The sequence below is a fragment of the Colletotrichum tamarilloi genome (assembly GCF_030869305.1).
Source record: "Colletotrichum tamarilloi strain Tom-12 chromosome Unknown Scaffold_15.1, whole genome shotgun sequence".
In the NCBI taxonomy this organism is placed as follows: Eukaryota; Fungi; Ascomycota; class Sordariomycetes; order Glomerellales; family Glomerellaceae; genus Colletotrichum; species Colletotrichum tamarilloi.
Window position 1 is genome coordinate 24,145 of NW_026849398.1, and position 17,486 is coordinate 41,630.

The following is a 17,486-nucleotide window of genomic DNA, read 5'->3' on the forward strand; positions in this document are numbered from 1 at the left end:
AAGTGATTCGAAAGGAGTTGGCACGTGACCCAATTGCCCCAACCCGCTCTTCTAGAATGGCAGAGTTCATGTTGTCTTTGTTTGCTCGGCGGAACAGAAGCGGGAGATGTGGTGGGGGAGTCATGCAGGCGCTGCGCAAAACATACAGGTACGTACGACAAAGTAAGGCAAGGTAGAGATCAGATGGCCAGCTCAGACCGTGTGAAGACGATGGTGGTTTTGCGGCTTTTGCATGTGCCGTGCAGCATGGACGCGCGGGCTTTTGGAGCGAGGTACGCCATACGCCCAGATGATGGCCTTGCGCATTGCGAACAGACTCTCAAGACTGAAGTCGCGGGGTCGACGCCATAACGTACCTGAGGTACGAAAGTAGCTACGGAGCAGCTGAAGCCTGAAGCTCAGGTTCGGATGGATGTCCACTTGCTGTTGGTAACTGCCAATGGACCCCGTCTCGTTGATTTCGTAAGAATACGGATACACTATGGAGTACAGACGGCCCAGATCCGTCGAGACGGTCGTGGTGGTTCCAGGGGGAGATGACCGATCCAATCCAATCTGCACAAGGCAGACAAATGGTGTCCGTCACGGAGAATTAAGAGAAAAAATAGGAGGCGTTGGTCAATCGTGGTGTCTGGTCAAGAACTAGTGATGCCACCAGGCTCAGAGCTGGATTAAGCGGCAGACGGCAAGTCTTATTTCTTAGCACTAAAATGGTCATATCTCTTCAATTTGGTGGCAATCAAACGCGCCAAAATGGATCAATTGGGGATATGCCGACTTTGGATCAATACGGATGGTAAACATTGATCGCCTTGATGAAGACGGAGACAACAGATGAGAAAATCTGGGCCCCCGCTCAAAGACTTGTATTTTTATTAGATTTTCATCTAGCTAACCTCGCCTCCCACGATACTCTTGCACCATCATCATTTTCGTCGTTGTTGGCCGCTCCCCGTGCCCGCCCTGTCAAGACTCAGTGCTGCGTTGCGCATTGCATAGTTGATTGACAGCCGAACCAAACTGGGCAGATCGACTTTCCCATACGAGCAATAGTCCACTTTGCATGGGCATGACGGTGATGCACTTTTCGCCTCCTTGGTTCCTTTTTTTCTTTCCTCTCGCCATCTTGCACGTCAGCCTCTTTCTGTTTTTTTCCTTTTCGGATGCAGCCTGTCAAGTTCATTTCTGGTTGTCGACCGTGTCAACCCTGTGCAGGGACAGAAGGAGACAGAGTTTGGCGAGAGATCCGTGCGTTATACTACCAGATCCCGGGTCGGATACGAAAATATACCCCGTCTTACCATGGGCCGTCCACATCACGCGCGGTATTGGCCTGGTACTCTCGTCATTTTCCAGCAGTACATGACCCTGCGCGGGTTGTCCGTCAAGCTACCTTAAGGTACCTTATGCAGCAGCCAGCAGCCAGCACCGCAGCATATGTACGCACTACCACGCAGTACAGAGGTGCCTGTGCTGTGCATTGCATCTCCAATGGTTGCCCGTCACCAGTGACCATAACTCGAGTTACCTTGGTTCAACCCAAGGGTTACTTGACGGCGTGGCGTGCGTGGGTGGAAACCGCAAGGACTTGTTTATTGCCTTGCTTGTCAACGATTTGCCCCTCCAGTGCTAAGCCTACTTACTTTTTGCGAGGGGTCGCGCTGGGTGCCGGGTCATGTTTGTGGGTGAAGTTGGCAGCAATATCGGCACCCATAATTCATCACTGTGAGCAATTCATGGCGGATACCTCTTGTTTCCCGCGGTGGCCAGGTTCAACAACCCCGAATTGGTCTTCTTATTGGCACAGCATCCATCGCCTCGCAGAATTTCCCTCTCTGCTGCCATCGTCTGCTCGGAACCTCTTGCCAATATCCCACACACCTTAGACCGGGCCGTCTTGACTCTCGACACTTGTTCCTGCTCCTACGGGTAATGCTGCTCCTGCCTCCTGTTCTTCCATGCTAGGTTTGTACCTTGGAAAGTACTCGACAAGTTGAGGTGATCCTGCCCCGCCAGGTAAGGTACCTGCCTCTGCAAGCCTTACTCTGCGTGTGATCATGTACCTGCGACTCAATCGCCTCCACCGGCCAGGGCTTTGGGCCACCGGATGGCAGGTTCGAATTTCCACGTCTGCCATTCTCAGCCAGTCGCACTGCTCTGGCAGGACCAGGGAACCCCCGAACCGGCCTCTTCCCATAACCTCTTCCCTGCCGACCTGCCCCGCCGATGGACCCCCCGTTCGAGAGAAATGGGTATTCTTCTTCCCCCGGTCCAAAGTTCCTTCCTTCTTCCTTGAACCCAGCAAGTGGGTCCCTCCAAATGGAAGGAAACGGCCGTCTGGGTTCCCAACTTCCTTCCTCTCAGTCTCTCAGTGCCCTTTTTTTCGCTCTTCCTTTCTATACCCCGGCATGCAACAAATCCCACTCACCCATCACCATCCCAATCCATCCACCATTCGTCGTGGTGTCCTGGATTGGGGTTGATCAAAATGAAGCCGTCGATACTTGGAAATCTGGGACACCGCTTCATAAAGTTCGGACACGCCAAAGCTCCTCCCTCCTCGTAGGGATCCCACCCCCTCTCCTTCTGTTGCACAAGACAAGGGATCCCACTACACTGCGACTCTATTCTTGTCAACGACGGCCATGGCCAGCAGCCAAATGTCGACAAGTTTACCTCATGACGCCGATGACAAACACTGGCCATCAGAAAATCCAATCACCCATCGTCCACGAGACTATGGATACACTGCGCTGAACTGCTTGGGCTGACCGCTGCCAACTTGGTTCGCGGCTCACCTTCTGCCAGCATTCGCTTCGAAACGAAAACGCACAACCGCCTCGGCTCACGAAGCATCGTCGTCAGCGGAAGCGCTATGCAAACCGCCGTCGTCATCGGGTTACCCAGTCCCTCCATTTCGATTGGGTCTTCCCGTCCCTCCTCTGGATGCCATCCCTGATGGTTCCTGTCCGCCCAAGCACACACTCCGCTTATTGGAGGCCCTTCTCCCGCGCCTCCCTTCTCTAGTGATGATGGGCTTGCGATGGCTATGCTAAACAACCATTTCTTTCAGTGAAGCACTAGGCCGCAGACCGCAGAAGAGGGTGTCGAGCTCGTTGATACGCAGAATGCGATACACGCCGCATGTGCCTGCTTCGGCTTCCTCCTGTATCCGCACGAGTACGGATACACGCCGTAGAATCCAACAGGCAACCCCGAAGCAAGCATTCTCCGCCATGAGATAGCGACAGACGCTCATCTCGTTTCCCGTGTCGTTGGGACATTTGTTCTTCGTACTTTGGAAATACCGTCAAAATGGCACGATTGGCAGGGGGAACACCAGGGTCGACCGCCCGCTCTGTGCTATCAGCCACACGGCACGTGGCATGGAAGGGCCTAGGAGCCGAAGTATCCAAAGACAACCCCAATAGGACCCCTACGACCTACCCAGTCTGGTTCAAACCTTCTTCTGCCCGCTCACCCTAGGCCCAGGTATTCGTGCGTATATGGAGTACCTGAGTTGAACTCTGAAGTGAGCATTTCAATAGTAGATGGTTGTTGCTTGAAGTGGTCACTGCTTGACGGAGCAAACCCTGCCATTGAGAGTGAGACTAGGTATGTGGCCTGAGGTGGCATCAAAGGATCGCCCACTACCAAAACGTCCCCATCTTGGTACCCGCGATGCTTATCGAAGTAGCTCACGGACGACTCAGTAATCGGAACGCAATTATACTCTGCCGCAATATTGATCCATCACCCGTTTCTCACGACGTCTCAAGCGAGTTGCTACATCGTTGCCAATACTCGAGGGGCACAGCGACACGTACTCCAAGGCAAATAGCTTCCCAGCCGACGCGGGCGAGATCACTCATCCATACACAGGATGCCGGTTGGTTGATAGTCACACCAATGGGCGAGACGCAGCGGCTTTCCAACGAGGACCAGGCTGTTTCCAGAAGCCAGGCTGGCGTGCCTAGACCAATTGAAGCTAAGGCGCCGTTGCTGCACGAGTGGCGCTAGGTCTGCAGCGCCTCTACTGCGTACAGCCCAAGTCCCTATCTTGTTATCCTAGGGATCCACGATGCAGTTAGTATCAGGGAGCAAGATCGTTCCAATCGACTGGCTACACATACGGTTGGCGGAAGCGTTGGTGAAACGGGCAGCCGTTAGGCCAGACGGACTCTAACCAACCACTCTGCTGAAACCAACAGCCGGCCAGCAGATGCATTCATTCGGTAATGTGCTCATCTCAAGACATTCGGGTCATTGCAGCGTTTTCTGCTTCGGCTACTGCGTCCTCATACTCATCCGCGAGCGTCCCGTCGGCATCTGTCAATACGGACCGAAAATGCTGCGTAACCGTCGGACAAGACGGTCTGCCGTAACATGACCGACGCACAATAAAGGGGACGCTTAATTAGCTCGTGGGGACGGATATGTGCATCAAATTCCCCGTCGACGAGGGGTCACCGCCCTGCCTTGCCCAGATTCTTGCTGCTGTAACCAGCCTGTGGGCCAATGTGGGGCCTCGCTGAGCCGACCCGAATCGCACGAAATGCTCCTCGGCCGTCTATTTGATTACGCACGAAAGACAATACCTGCTGTTGTGCAATGGCAGCTTTGCTCAGCAGCTCAGGTCTCTGGCAGATACCAGCGCGCTCAGGAGGTATGTAGGTTCTGCTACAGCCTGCTCCATATAGCGGCAACCAGATCATAGTGGAAGGACTCTTCATATCGAATTACCGGGGAGTCCCTCTTTGAAGTTACATCACTGGCAAAGCAGGGGGGGGGGGGCGATTGTCCATCGCTGACTTTCCAACCGAAGCCTTTTGCTGGCAGAGTCTTCCTTGCATCGATAGGAGGATGATCCTGGTCCGGCTCATTGCACAAAACGGGGGCCAAATCGGAAATTGTCCAAAGACCAGAGAGGAGTAGCGACCGCCGCCGAATCTCCAAGCTAACAGCTCGCGACCACCATTCCAGAATCCCGTCTCGCTGGCACGGCCCTGCCTTTGCAATTGATGAATCGCGAGAAGATACGGATCCAGCTAGCGACAACTTAGCTTGGTCAGGCGCAGCCACGCTCTATATTGCATCACGAGCTTTTGCATTACAGAGGCAAATGATGTCCAAAGATTGACGGCGTTGACGGCCTCGCTCCCGCTTGGCCAAAGCTCAACAAGATGCGCGGTGGCGGACGCCGTGATCGTTGGCCGGCGTCAAGTCGACCAGCACCCTGAGAAAGAAAATGGATACGTAACGATATCAAAGTTTTATTATGGTTCGCCGCCGGTCTTGCAGCGATACGGACATGCATCCCGATTTAGCCCACAGGACCGATCAGGAAGAAGGAAACTGCGCTCACAATGATCTCTCGACAAATGCGCTTTCTTCTTCTCTGTCACCGACCTCTCAACTGCATCGGTGGTGTGCTCATCCATCTCCTGGACAAGTTTCGATGCCCTGCCAGCTCAGCACATCACCATCGAGAACCAGATCGGGCCCCTGTCTTGCCGTGAAGCGACCGGGCGTGCCGCGAGACCCATTCGCCCGGATGCCCGACGTCCACTTTCAGGGCGTACAAACGGCTCGGCTGGTTTGTTCAAGCGTCCCGTCCAAGACTCCAGCCACGGTGCGTTTCGCTGGCGGGACGGTGCATTCGGGCCAGGGTGCAACCCCTGGTGTGTCTCACTCACGCAAAGGATTGAAGATATCCCCAGGTCTGGCGACGTGATTGCTCAGTCCAGTAACGATTGACGTGAGCTGCGCGGCGAGTGCTCAGCCAGGTCCAATTTTTACCCCCCTGCGCCACGTGTGGCCTGGTTCAAAATGCCGTCTCTAGGCGTTTTGTGAAGGCATCGCTAGGAGGCCTACGGAGAATAGGCGATAGCCGCCCCAGGCCTGGCCCAGGTTTCGCCAAAAGGGCGGTGACAGCCGGGTATTGTAATCGTCGTTGAACGTTGCAGCTATTGAAGTGTGCGGTGACTGACTTTGCACCGTGTCAAGCCTGCAGATCACAACCCAACTCAACCGAGCTGCAGTTCCGACCCTTTCGTTGAAGACCGGCCTCGCACGGGCCCTCTCGGTAGGTGCGTGTGGCTGCGACCATGCGGTCCCAATGCAGATTGTCGACTACATTCAACTTCAGTCTCGAATCTGCCGGCTCAAGTCATGACAGCTTTGGTTGGACTGCCGGCTGTAGGAAAGTGCCTAGGCTACCTTTCCCAGACTCTTGCAGAACTGACTTGCGCATCTATTTGCCCGCCAACAGTCTAGCAAGACATCGGCAATGCAAACAGACGCCTCTGCGGTGAGAGGTACCCCGGGATATGTGGCGTGCAGGAGAGATGATGGAAAAACTGGAGCTTGGATTGCCATGTTTTGGGACGGAGCCAAGACTGATTCACGTCTCACCATTCCTGCGGCTCGTCTCCGCGCTGCAAGCCCCCCGAACATGCTTCGCGAACGCCAGTCAACTTCTAGAGCTTATCAGACATTCGGGTCGACATGGAAAGGGAATAAAGACATCTCATCGGAGACATCAGACGGTCCAGAACGCGCTAGCGTCGGGCTCGAAAAAAGCCAGCCCGATCCTGAGATGTGAATTACCAACATGCTTGCGACACATCATCGGGTCGTTCTCACAAGGACAGATTCTATGAAGGAGGTTTCAATAGCTGGCCAGGCGGACCAGGCATCCTCAACCGCGGTCTTGGAAATTCTGCTCAGCGTCAGTGCCATCCTCAAACACTCATGCTCAAGGTGGGCAGGCCGGGGTTGGCTCGTATTGCCAATTGCTGGCTTCACGACGTGTGACGACGTCGGCCGATGGCGTTCTCAACGTTGCCTCAAACACGAGAAGCTCATGTGGCTAGTTGAATGGCTCACTGACCTGAACGGCGCAACGCGGTCTGTATGGTCGTTGGCAGACTGTCAAGCGACAAGCTATCCAACTACTGCCGCCTCGTCACCGGTCCGTCGTTGACGGGGCGTGCGTTGGTGATGTCGATCGCCAGCCTACTACGGACAGGTCCGGAGTATCTGCCGATATAGTTCTAGAAGAACGCCGACTACCGCTCTAGCGTTGTCTTGCCCGCAGCCACTTGTCCTCATCAACGGCTCGCGACCTCAATTAACATTTTGCCTAGTCTACACGTGGTTTCTCGTGCTTCCACTACCGTTGAGTCAGTCTTGCGTCTTCCGCTGCGGGTGTCGATCAAACGGGTACTTGAGCGCTCTTCATGCTGTGTTCTGTTCATTCACAAGTCGGATCCGAAAAGGCTCAACCCGCAGAACCTACCAGAGACCAGCGCAGAAATGGGATGAAGCGGGTCCCATGCAACCACAGCGTGCAATTGTCTGTGGAACAAGTCTTGTTGGCTGACTCGGCCATCCACACCACAATGGCCAAGCTTATCGGAAAAGCCGAGCGACCACAAGATGTATCCTGCTCGTCCGTTTGAGGAAGGCAGATGCAGTATATTGCCAACAGAGTAAGTTGGCAAACGGGGTGACGCGGTGGCTTCTTGAGACGGACAGCTTCGGATGAGAAGACGGCACACAGCGGGATTCCGGGAGCGATTCGGCGGCATTGTGTGGGATCGACCTCAAGCCGATCTCCGTCCAACCTGGAGGATCATCACACTCCGACTTGGGGGTGGTGAGAAGCGGCCTCGGGTCTGCAGAGACGGCTTCATCTTCTGCGACCTGCCTTGGTCGGATGATGGCGAGTGGGCGGCGAAACAAGTTGTCCATTCCAAATCGACGACTCGGCCAGGGCTCATGCAGTCCAGCGTTGGATCTTGATCGCGTCCCACACGATTGGAGTGTTTCACACTTATTTTCAAACCTGTCCAAGACGGCCCATCCTGGTGTCGGGGAAACCACTCCTCAGACCAATCCCCCAGCGCAGATCCATCATCCGCGCCGAGGTTCTGCCTTAATACGCTTCCGTTGGCCCAGGGCCGTCTCATTCAAGGGCGGGGTACGCAAGTATGTACGCAAGTATGCTCGATGGTTGAGGCATCCCATATTGTTGCGCGCGTTTGGGAGATCCGCTGTGTCAGGCAGCTCAATGATGGCGCCTCTTGGATCAGACGACATGCTGATCAGGTAACCTTGTCGCACAGACGAGCGGGCTGCTTCTGGACGGCAGCGCAGCCCGCTATACGGGTTCTGTCAAAGTTGTCAAACTCAAAGCTCACAGACACGAGCAGGGCGCCACAAGCGGCGAATCCTCTTATCGCGGCGGCCAATTCATTCCCACATGGGACGGATACAGAAGGTGAAGAAGGAATTTTTGTTTCAAAAGTCTGTGCTCTCTCACTCACTCCCGTTCACAGTACAAGGCAACAGACCGATGTCACCGTACGTACCGGATGCATGCGAAAAGAGAAGAGAAAACGAGGGGCAGCAAGCGGCGTCGACCCTCGGAAGCGTTTGGATGGGTGTTATCAGAGGACCATTAAGACCCAGTCCTGTTGCAACAACCTCCCCCGCCTGCCGCAGAGAGCGTCTCCACTCACTGAACGCCGTGACCCGGCTTCGGCGTAGAGGTCTCTTTCTCTCTAACACTCTGGTGCGTGGTCAGGGTCCGTAAGGTCTGTCGCATTGGGGTTGCCGTCGTAGACTCGCGGCTCCCCGGCTTTAGATCACCAGAAAACGCTGATCTACGGTTCTCGGTACGTTCTACTATCGCAGGATGGGCAAGAGGGCCAAAGTCCAGGACTCCAGACGTTTCCTATAGAGCCCCTCTGGGCGTCTGGGGATGGCAAGCGCGCTTGTCTCGCATGACGAGACACACGTTCAGCATGTGGTGTCCTTGATTTCTTGGTTCTCACGGGGCGAGGGAGGGTCGTCACGAGCCCACCTTGCTCCGCTCTGGAAGTCATGTTGGCGGTGGTGCGGTTCCTGCAGCATCATGACTCTCCTTCTCAGACTGGACTGTGTGGGAGGGCCCGGATTTGTGTGAGCGCCGAAGTGAGAACATGCGTCGGCCCATTCCGCAATGCTTAAAGTAAGGCGGTGTGGGCCAGTTATTCCTGTACAGCCAATCATACGGGCCATCGGACAGAAGGCCGCGCATGTAACAACACTTGAGCTCTTATACAACTATGCCTTTCATCCAATAGGACCTCTGGCGCAACGGTAGCGCGTTCGACTCCAGTAGTGGCTCATCGAAAGGTTATCCGTTCAAATCGGGTGTGGTTCAATGCCTCACGCATTCTTTTTGTGATTTTTGTCATTTTTAGTGATGTTTGTTCCTTTTAAATTGCATTGCAGTGAGTCGTAGATGAATCTCACGGTGTTTGAGAGATATGGGGTGTGATAAAGAGAGATGAGGAAGGTGCAGGTGAAAGTGTAATCTTGTTCCTTCTTTTCCACGCAGACCCCCACCTTTGCTGTGAATGAGAAAGAGACTACTTTTCTGCCTATATCATTCATGAGCATGTGATGAGATCTATTTAGATTGATGTTTACTTGAAAAGGTTTGTCAAGGACTAAGCTGCCGTGGACATGACGCCCAGACCCAACTCGCTCTTTTCTCGTCTTCTTCCTGCATAGATATCAGCTGTCCTCAATAGACTCCGGAATCGTGTCACCAACACGAAACGGGCAGAGTGCCTGACCTCAAGCAAGAACTCCTGCTAGACGTAAATGAACAGTTTGATACTACTGTATGAGCCTAGATGGTATATTCCATTATAGGGTACCTATTGGCAGCCATATGTCCTTCACACGCCATGACCTTCCCTTAAGCAGGACGTCGCAGTATCTGCATTAAGATTGGCGAGCCTCAACAATGGTCAAGAACAAAGACAGGTACCGTATAGGATTTACTCTCAAGATGGAAGCCCCTGGCATCTTCAAGGTCTTCTTATGGACCTTCTCTCAGATTCGGCGAAGAATACTTACCTGCTTTCCCGCCCTTGGTGGCCGACTTGGTCTAGATGAGAGAGGCTGAGGTGAGGGAGGGCGAGATTCCAAAGCTGATGGCACAGTTTCCAGCTTTCAATTTCTAGGGGACATGTGTGTGATAAATTGTTTGCCATGAAAAATGAAGTCGACTTTCTTGGAAGGAAGGAAGCTGAGAGTCGCTCCTTCCTTTTTGTGAGCCACCATAGACCTGCCCTCCTACTTTTGCACCTTTCACCTTTCACCTTTTTTCCAAATTTTCACCTCCCAGGAAGACATTTACACAAAGCAACATCTTCTTCCTCTCACTCCAATCGTCAATCCCACTCCTCTGCCCTGATTTCATCACATCGACGCCCCCAATGCAATTGCCTCCGTCTCCTTGGCGACTGTAACTGCAGATACCACTTGGAAGGCTGCTGCTTCTAGGCCAGGTAAGTCGGTCCTTCTCTACATACTTATGGCAGCTTTCTATTTCCGAGAGGACCGCTAAGTCTTTTTTTCAGATCGCAACGATGTCCTCCGACAGCGAGCACCCCGACGGTGCTGGCATTGGTGACGAGACGAAGTCGAGCGTCTCTTGTGGCGCATGCCAGAAACCGGGCCACAAGTTGGCAGATTGTTATTACTTGACCTACAGAGCGCTCAGATGTGGTTCTGTCAAGGGTTGCCCAATGTGCAACACTGTCGAACATTGCTACGATGACTGCAAGCTACTGCCTGCGGGTGGTGACCAGCTGCTACAACACCATATGGAATGGCTCGTTCGGCGGCGCCGCTATATGCCTCTAATACACACGACCATAGACATATGGATACTTGTTTTGGGGTTTCCAGATGATGGATACGGATATCCGTGGTCTTGCTCATTCACCAAAAGTATGAGAGGACGAATGCCCGAGGGCAGACGCCTGCACGATGTCAAAGAAGTCGCCATAGCTGGTAATTTGTCTGACAAGTTGACGGTATCTCTTTCTGAAATCAAGCGCCACATCAATTTTACTGTTCCCGACTGGCCTAATAATGGATATGACGCAACAAACCTGGTGGGCCAGGCATATACGCTTGCGTCCAACAAGTGGGAGAACGGTCAGAAGCGCAATGCCGAGTACACCTTGGCATTCGAAACGATTATGAGGCAGAGGAACGAAGGAAAATACAGCGATGATCAGCTTACGCTAAGGAGGCTGAGAGTGCTCAGGGCCGGAGCTACATATCCAGCGGCCTTTGCGAAGGAAAGTAGCGCATGGGCTAGAGTATTCGGCAACTTCCTTCTCCACGACAAGCCTGGCGGTGTGGATGATGTAACTTTTCTCAGGGAACTCAGAGATCAAGCAGCAAGTCGGACAGCAGGTCAATCTCGGTCTCAGCCGCCACAAGATCAGGCACTCAAAGATGAACCACAGAAGAAAGAGCCACCGCCCAGTACGCCCAAGACACTGAAGCGACAGCCAAAACCCAAGCGAGATTCACCACCAGACAGCGACATAAGTCTGCTTACTTCTCCGGAGTCTCGCGCTGAGGAGATGGTGACAATTCCTGCACTGCAGCCTACTCAGGGATCACAAACGAAGCGAGCGTCACCAAAACACAAGCGTCCGGCAGCCACCCCAGAGCCTCGAACCAATGAAAGATTTCCGACATCTTCATCAACGCCTCTCAGAGTTCGCCAGCGAATTTGGGCGACGCTGTGCCCAGACAGGCAGTGCGTCGGTGGATACCCATTTGAGGTTCCCATACCTCCGATTGCTCAACTCAAGGCTCATGTAATTGACGATCTGGGGGAGGACAACAACTCGAATGAAGATCCGGACAAGCGACTTCCTCTGGCAAACTACATCCACCCACATGTCACCATCAGCCTCACCCAGCGAGAGCGACCCGACGGCGAGCCGGTTCATACACTGGTACTTGGCCTGACTAAGGCGACGTCCATGCTGCGCTTCTCCCGGCTTGGACTGCTCCAGGCCTACGACATGGCCGTCTGCTGGGCGTCCAAGGTCGATAAAGACGGCGTCAGCTTCTCTCTTCGAAGCGCTTTTGACGGCTGCAACGCGGTGACGGAGGGCTTTGCGGGGGACAAAATACGCATCGAGGAGATGGCTGAGCTGGAGAAGCAGATTGAGAGACTGGCGCCCCGGCGTTCGCAATTTGACATGGTGGTGGAGCGCATCAAGGACTGGATGGAGAGGAGCGGACACAAGACTCAGTATACGTCCCGAGAGGCTTGGAGCGATACTCTTCGCAAGTGGTGGAAAGATGAACATGATGATGTGGGCGGGCTGAATCGAGAGGAACTGAAGGATGCTTGTCTACAGGCCATAGAGGCCAAGATGAAGGAATGGGAGAAGGAGAAGAAGCGAGCCATCGAGGAGCCCGATTCTGACCTGGAGATTATTGAGTCCCCTCCCAAGAAGAAGGCTCGGTCGCGTTGATGTATATGCACAATATCATGGTGCGTAATTACAGATCAATACCAAGTACCGTACACCAGATCACTTGTCCAATAAGTCATATCAGTATACACTCTCCTAGACCCCTTGCTTGGCCTCCTGAATCGGCTCCCCGATGTCTTCCACCGCATCCTTCTGCTTCCCCCGATCCCTCCTGACCAAGAACCAAATCGCACCAGTAATGAAGAACTGCACCACCATCGTCGCCACAACACTCCTAAACCCACGCCGAAAGTGCGGCGCCTCAACAGCAGGAAACTGCAGCAGCTGCGCCCAGGCAACAATGGCCTGCCCAATGGCATTCATCGACGCCGTCACGATGGCGCGCTCCTCGGCATCCCCGGCCATGGTAATTGTAGCCCACGCCATCGTCAGCGAGGGGATCGCGCCCTCGAACCCGTTGAGCATGAACGCCGCCAGACGACCGCGCTCGCCGACGTCCCACGCCACGAGCAGGATGACGCCAACCAGCGATGGTACGGTGGCAGCGACAGATAACCCAGCGAACCAGCCCGTGCGATCGGCCACGGCGCCCGCGGCAAAGGCCGAGACGACGGAGATGGCGGTCGCGACGGTGGGCAGGGTGTTGATCCGCGTCACGGAGTATGTCGCGGGGAAGGCCTTGAGGTAGAGGGAAAACGGGGACCCGCTGGGCTGCAGGTTCTCGTTCATGATGGTCCACTGCGCGACGAAGAGGTACCAATGCCAGCGGCGGAACACGCGCGCGAAAATGTCCCGCGAGACCTTGAGCCGCGGCGGCGCCGTCAGGCCCCGGAGGCGGTCGCACGCGAGGGCGTAGAGGCGCGGCGGGAGCAGCCTCGGCCTCGACCGCGCGGGGACGTCCGGGAAGACGAAGAAGCCGACGAGGGCGATGGGGACGGTGATCACGGCGTCGACGATGAAGAGCCAGCGCCAGCCGGCGAGGCCGCGGGCGCCGTGGAGGTTGGTGTAGGCGGCGGCCTGGAGGTAGCCGGCGAACATTGTGCCGAGGGGCGCGGCGACGTAGAAGAGGGCGACGCGGCGGCCGATCTCGGCTGGCTTGTACCAGGACCCGATGACGTAGATGATGCCTGTGAAGGAGGAGGACTCGAAGAGGCCGGTGAAGAAGCGCATGGCGTAGACTGTCTGCACGTTGCGCGCCCAGGCGAGGCCGAGGGTGGAGAGGCCCCAGCCGATCTCGAGGACGGGGAGGACGATGTTGACGGGGTGGCGGGTCAGGTAGTAGCAGGCGGGGATCATGGAGGTGCAGTACGAGGACCAGAAGACGATGGTCATGTAGTTGAGCTCGTTTCCTTGGAGGTTGAGGTCCTCCTTCATGCCGCTGTGAACTTGTTAGTCTGGGGTATCGAGAGGGGGGCGCGATGCGGAGTGAAGAGCTTACCTGACGTAGGCATTAGTCAGGGAGGACTGGTCGAGGTACTTTGTGAAGAAGCAGAGACAGCCAAAGACGAGGATCAACAGGTCCAGACGGAGGACGAGTCTTTTTTCTTCGCTGGGCGTGTCTTTGGAGTACCAACGGATCGCCGTCATGAAGCGAATCCACGGGCTGTCGCGGGATGTATCCTGGCTTTCATCGTGAGTGTCGGCTGAGTCCGTGGCGGCCACGGGAGGTGACTTTTCCTCGAGTGAAGCCATCGCCATTGTCTTGAGCGCAGACTAGGGAGGGCAGTTCATCAGATCCGAGCCCATCACAAAAAAGAAAAACGCTTCTTATGGCCGACGGCTTGCGAGGTCGCAGAGTCGTCGGCACTCGCAGTATGGCCGATCGCATCAGTCCCGGTAATAAACGACTCGTCTGCCCGTTTCGGCCAACATCCGTGCCGTTGGTTGGGTTGCGACAATGGCGCAATGGTAGCCCACTATGGCACATGGTCCAATCCCAGGTGTCCTCCTCCTCTGCAATGCTACCGTCTCTGCAGCTTTCCTAATGGCCATGCTCTGGAAAGTATGGTGGAGTTATGATAAGATCCTTTACAAAGAACCCTGATAATCGATGTGACCAGGCTAAGCTTTTGTGGCGTCTGGACCGATGGCCAAAGTGGAGACACCGGTGCTGTGAGCGCCGTTATTCGGAGCCGGATCCCGAGACCTAGAGCCGATTGATCAACTTCACTTGGACAGACATGCAGCAATAGACTCCGCTTGGTGAACCGCAAACCCAAAAACTTTTGTATATCATCCGTTGCCCCCGGGGCATATCCCTAGACATCCATCAATTAAGCAGCACCTTTCCACACCCCCCCTCGCTACAGCATCCTAAACCAAAAACCCCCTGCGCGCCTTCACCGGCGCCCTACCGCGGGCCAGCAACGCCTTCTTGGCATTCACAGAATACTTCTGCGCCTTGGGCGCCAGCCTCTCGTCCTCCTTCTTGACGGTCCGGAACACGGTCGTGCCGACGACCTCGTCCCTGGGCGCGCGGGCCTCGCGCAGGAGTTGGGCCTCCGCCGTCTCGAGCTTCCGTGCCTTGCGGGGCTTGCGATCCCCCGCCCCGTCCTCAGTCTCGCCGTCGTCCTCCGAGTCGGACTCGAGGAACTCGGCCGGGAGCTCCGAAGGGAGATCCAGCCTCTTCCGGCGTCCTGTGGTGGCGGCTTCCCGCGCCGGAGTCTCCGTCTTTTCCTCGCTCTCCTCCTCCTCGTTACTCGACTTCTTCGCCGGTGCCACGTCCTCTTGAGCCTTGCGCGCCGCGGCCTGTTCTTGGAGCCTGGCGTTGCGCTCTTGGCGCTTGCGCTTCTGGTTGGCTTGTTGTCTGCACTTTGGGTTAGAATCACTGAGAGGCAAATCACGCAAGATGGCAAAACGCACTCTGCAATGGCCTTGTTGGCAGCCTGCGCAGACTTCTTGGCCTGCACGGCAGCCTTGGACGTAGAAACTGCCTCAGGCGCCGCATCCGAGTCGGAATCGTCGTCGTCGCCTCCCTCGGCAACGAGCGCCGTCTTGGACTCCGCCGCAAGCTGTTCCGCAGCCTCGTGCGCTTCATCGCCAATCGACTCGGGCGAGGCATCAGAATCCCCAATCTCATCAGCGTCCGTCCTGGGAGCCGGCTGCTCGGCGCCTGTGATGATCTGCTTCTCCTTGACGTCCTGCGCGCCCGCAGCCGCGCCGGCTTCCGATTTCAGCTCCACGACGAAGGAGGCCCTCTTTTTTGATGATGACGATCGGCTGGTCTCATCCTTTCTGCTGGCAGCCGTCTTGCCCTCCTTTGCCCGCACCGGGAGCTTCTGCTTCTTGGTGGTCGCAGCTGCGGCCGGCGCCTCGGCGGCTGTGCGCTTCCCGTTTCGTGTGGTGACCATTGTGAATCTGAACCCTTGAATCTGTCGAGGGTGGGTTGCTCGTTGTGAGCGGCCGGCCGTGAATCCGCTGTTGAATATAGCACTTGATGAGTCGCTTGTTACACAGACGATTTCGTTCGCAGCCAATGTGATTCAAGATATCCTCCTTCAAGAATGCAAATAGTTGTAGGTGAGTCGGGATGAGAACTTTTGTCAGTGAGGTGGTGAGTGAAGACAGAAATGTCGATGAAATGTCGTCGCGAAAAGGTGTAGTCGCAACTTTTTTTTTTTCGAGGTGGAGACTGCCGTCGAGCAGATGGGATTCGATTGGTTGGTCGCCTTAGACCCACTTCACTGGCGCGGACCTCACTCGAGCTTCCCCGGAGCCTCACTCCCACCCTCTCACTCATCATCGCCAGCTTTAATTCACGACGTCGCAAAGTGTCTCCAAAAAGAGACTGAAGGCGACTGTTCAGCTCGTAAAATACATTAAAGTTGTACTGATAGACTTCAAAACGTGCATTGGGTCGCACCTCGACAACCGATAAATCACCGGCGATCGCGCCACATCTCATCTCATCTCATACTCACCACCCCAACACCATCACCAACATGTTCCGCCTCGCGACAGCTCCCACCCGCACCAGCGGCGTCAGAAGGCATCTCCTAGCCTGCGTCTCCACGCCGCCGTCATTACCATGGGCCCCTGCAGCACCGTCACCACCACCACCGACAACGATGCCGACAACGACAACGAGGACGCTAAAGACAAAGAGCAAACTCCGGCCCCTTCCGGGCCTCAAAAAGTCGAGCGCCAGAGAGGAGAAGCCAAAGCCTCGAGACGTCGTCTTCGAGCCCCGGTCTCTCACCGAGTTCAAGATTCTGCTCCGCGAGCGAGCCTACATGAGCGTCACGGCGGAACGGGCCCACGACGTCTACATGAAGTACATGAAAGCCCTCGTCCGGCCTGATAAACCACGAGACTGGCAAATGGCGTTCGTCAAAGGTTAGCACACCCCCCCCCCCCTCCCCCTTTCCTTGCTGACCACTTCACGCACCAATGCTAACGAAACCCCGCAGAAAACAACATCACGGCGGGCGAACTCCATGAGACCGCCGGCCTCCTCTACTTCACAAACACCAGCTCCGAGTCCGAACTCATCCTGCAGTTCAACATGATGGAGACGGCCGCCGGCCTCGGCTACGATCCGGCCGCCCTGACCCTCGGCCGCCACCTCTACAGGGCCGAGGGCAAGAAAAACTACTACGACTGGGACAACCCGCGCTGGCACCACACCCGCACGCGGTGCCTGGCCCTCATCGCAGAGGGCCGCGACGCGAACGCCATGGTCGTCGCCGGCCTCCGCCACCTCAACCGCGAGACGGAGCGCGACGACTACCTCGCCCTCGAGGCCTTCACGCAGGCCCTCGCGCTCGGCAAGGACGCCGCCTACTTTGACTGGATGTGCTCCGCGCTCGAGGGCCAGGGCGACGCGTACCTGCGGCTCGGCGAGAAGGACAAAGCCAAGGACACCTTTTTCCACCTGGGAAAGCTGGGCTACGCGCGGGGGTGGTCGCGCCTGGCTGACTTGTACCCGGACGACAAGGGGACAATGGGATGGCTGTTCAAGGCGGCCGGGGCGGGCCTCCCCGGTTCGTACCAGAAACTGGTGGACCATTGCGAGAAATGGCGCAAGTTTTGCGCCTCGGACGAGAAGTGGGCAGCCTACTGGGAGCGACACGCTTCGGAGTGGACGCGGATACTAAAGGCTTCTATCGCCAGAAAGAAGTTGAATAAATCCAAATAGGTAGTTCACGGGATGACGTGTATCAAAATATGTACAAC

The 17,486-nt window shown here is 55.7% G+C and overlaps 4 protein-coding genes across 4 annotated transcripts; 3 read left to right on the forward strand and 1 right to left on the reverse strand.

Moving 5' to 3' along the window:
- Positions 1-7,723: 7,723 nt before the first annotated feature.
- On the forward strand, positions 7,724-8,599 carry CTAM01_05702 (uncharacterized protein; the record flags this gene model as incomplete). The annotated part of the gene is made up of 4 exons (XM_060521732.1): positions 7,724-8,066; positions 8,130-8,166; positions 8,217-8,284; positions 8,343-8,599. 4 exons carry the CDS (start codon positions 7,724-7,726, stop codon positions 8,597-8,599), a joined length of 705 nt encoding a protein of 234 aa, XP_060383401.1.
- Positions 8,600-10,430: 1,831 nt separating this feature from the next.
- CTAM01_05703 (uncharacterized protein) lies at positions 10,431-12,350 on the forward strand (the record flags this gene model as incomplete). Its single annotated transcript, XM_060521733.1, has 1 exon — positions 10,431-12,350. One exon carries the CDS (start codon positions 10,431-10,433, stop codon positions 12,348-12,350), a length of 1,920 nt encoding a protein of 639 aa, XP_060383402.1.
- A 96-nt stretch (positions 12,351-12,446) lies between these two features.
- On the reverse strand, positions 12,447-15,661 carry CTAM01_05704 (major facilitator superfamily transporter; the record flags this gene model as incomplete). The annotated part of the gene is made up of 4 exons (XM_060521734.1): positions 12,447-13,689; positions 13,750-14,024; positions 14,655-15,117; positions 15,174-15,661. 4 exons carry the CDS (start codon positions 15,659-15,661, stop codon positions 12,447-12,449), a joined length of 2,469 nt encoding a protein of 822 aa, XP_060383403.1.
- A 591-nt stretch (positions 15,662-16,252) lies between these two features.
- CTAM01_05705 (uncharacterized protein) lies at positions 16,253-17,448 on the forward strand (the record flags this gene model as incomplete). The annotated part of the gene is made up of 2 exons (XM_060521735.1): positions 16,253-16,646; positions 16,721-17,448. 2 exons carry the CDS (start codon positions 16,253-16,255, stop codon positions 17,446-17,448), a joined length of 1,122 nt encoding a protein of 373 aa, XP_060383404.1.
- Positions 17,449-17,486: the final 38 nt, after the last annotated feature.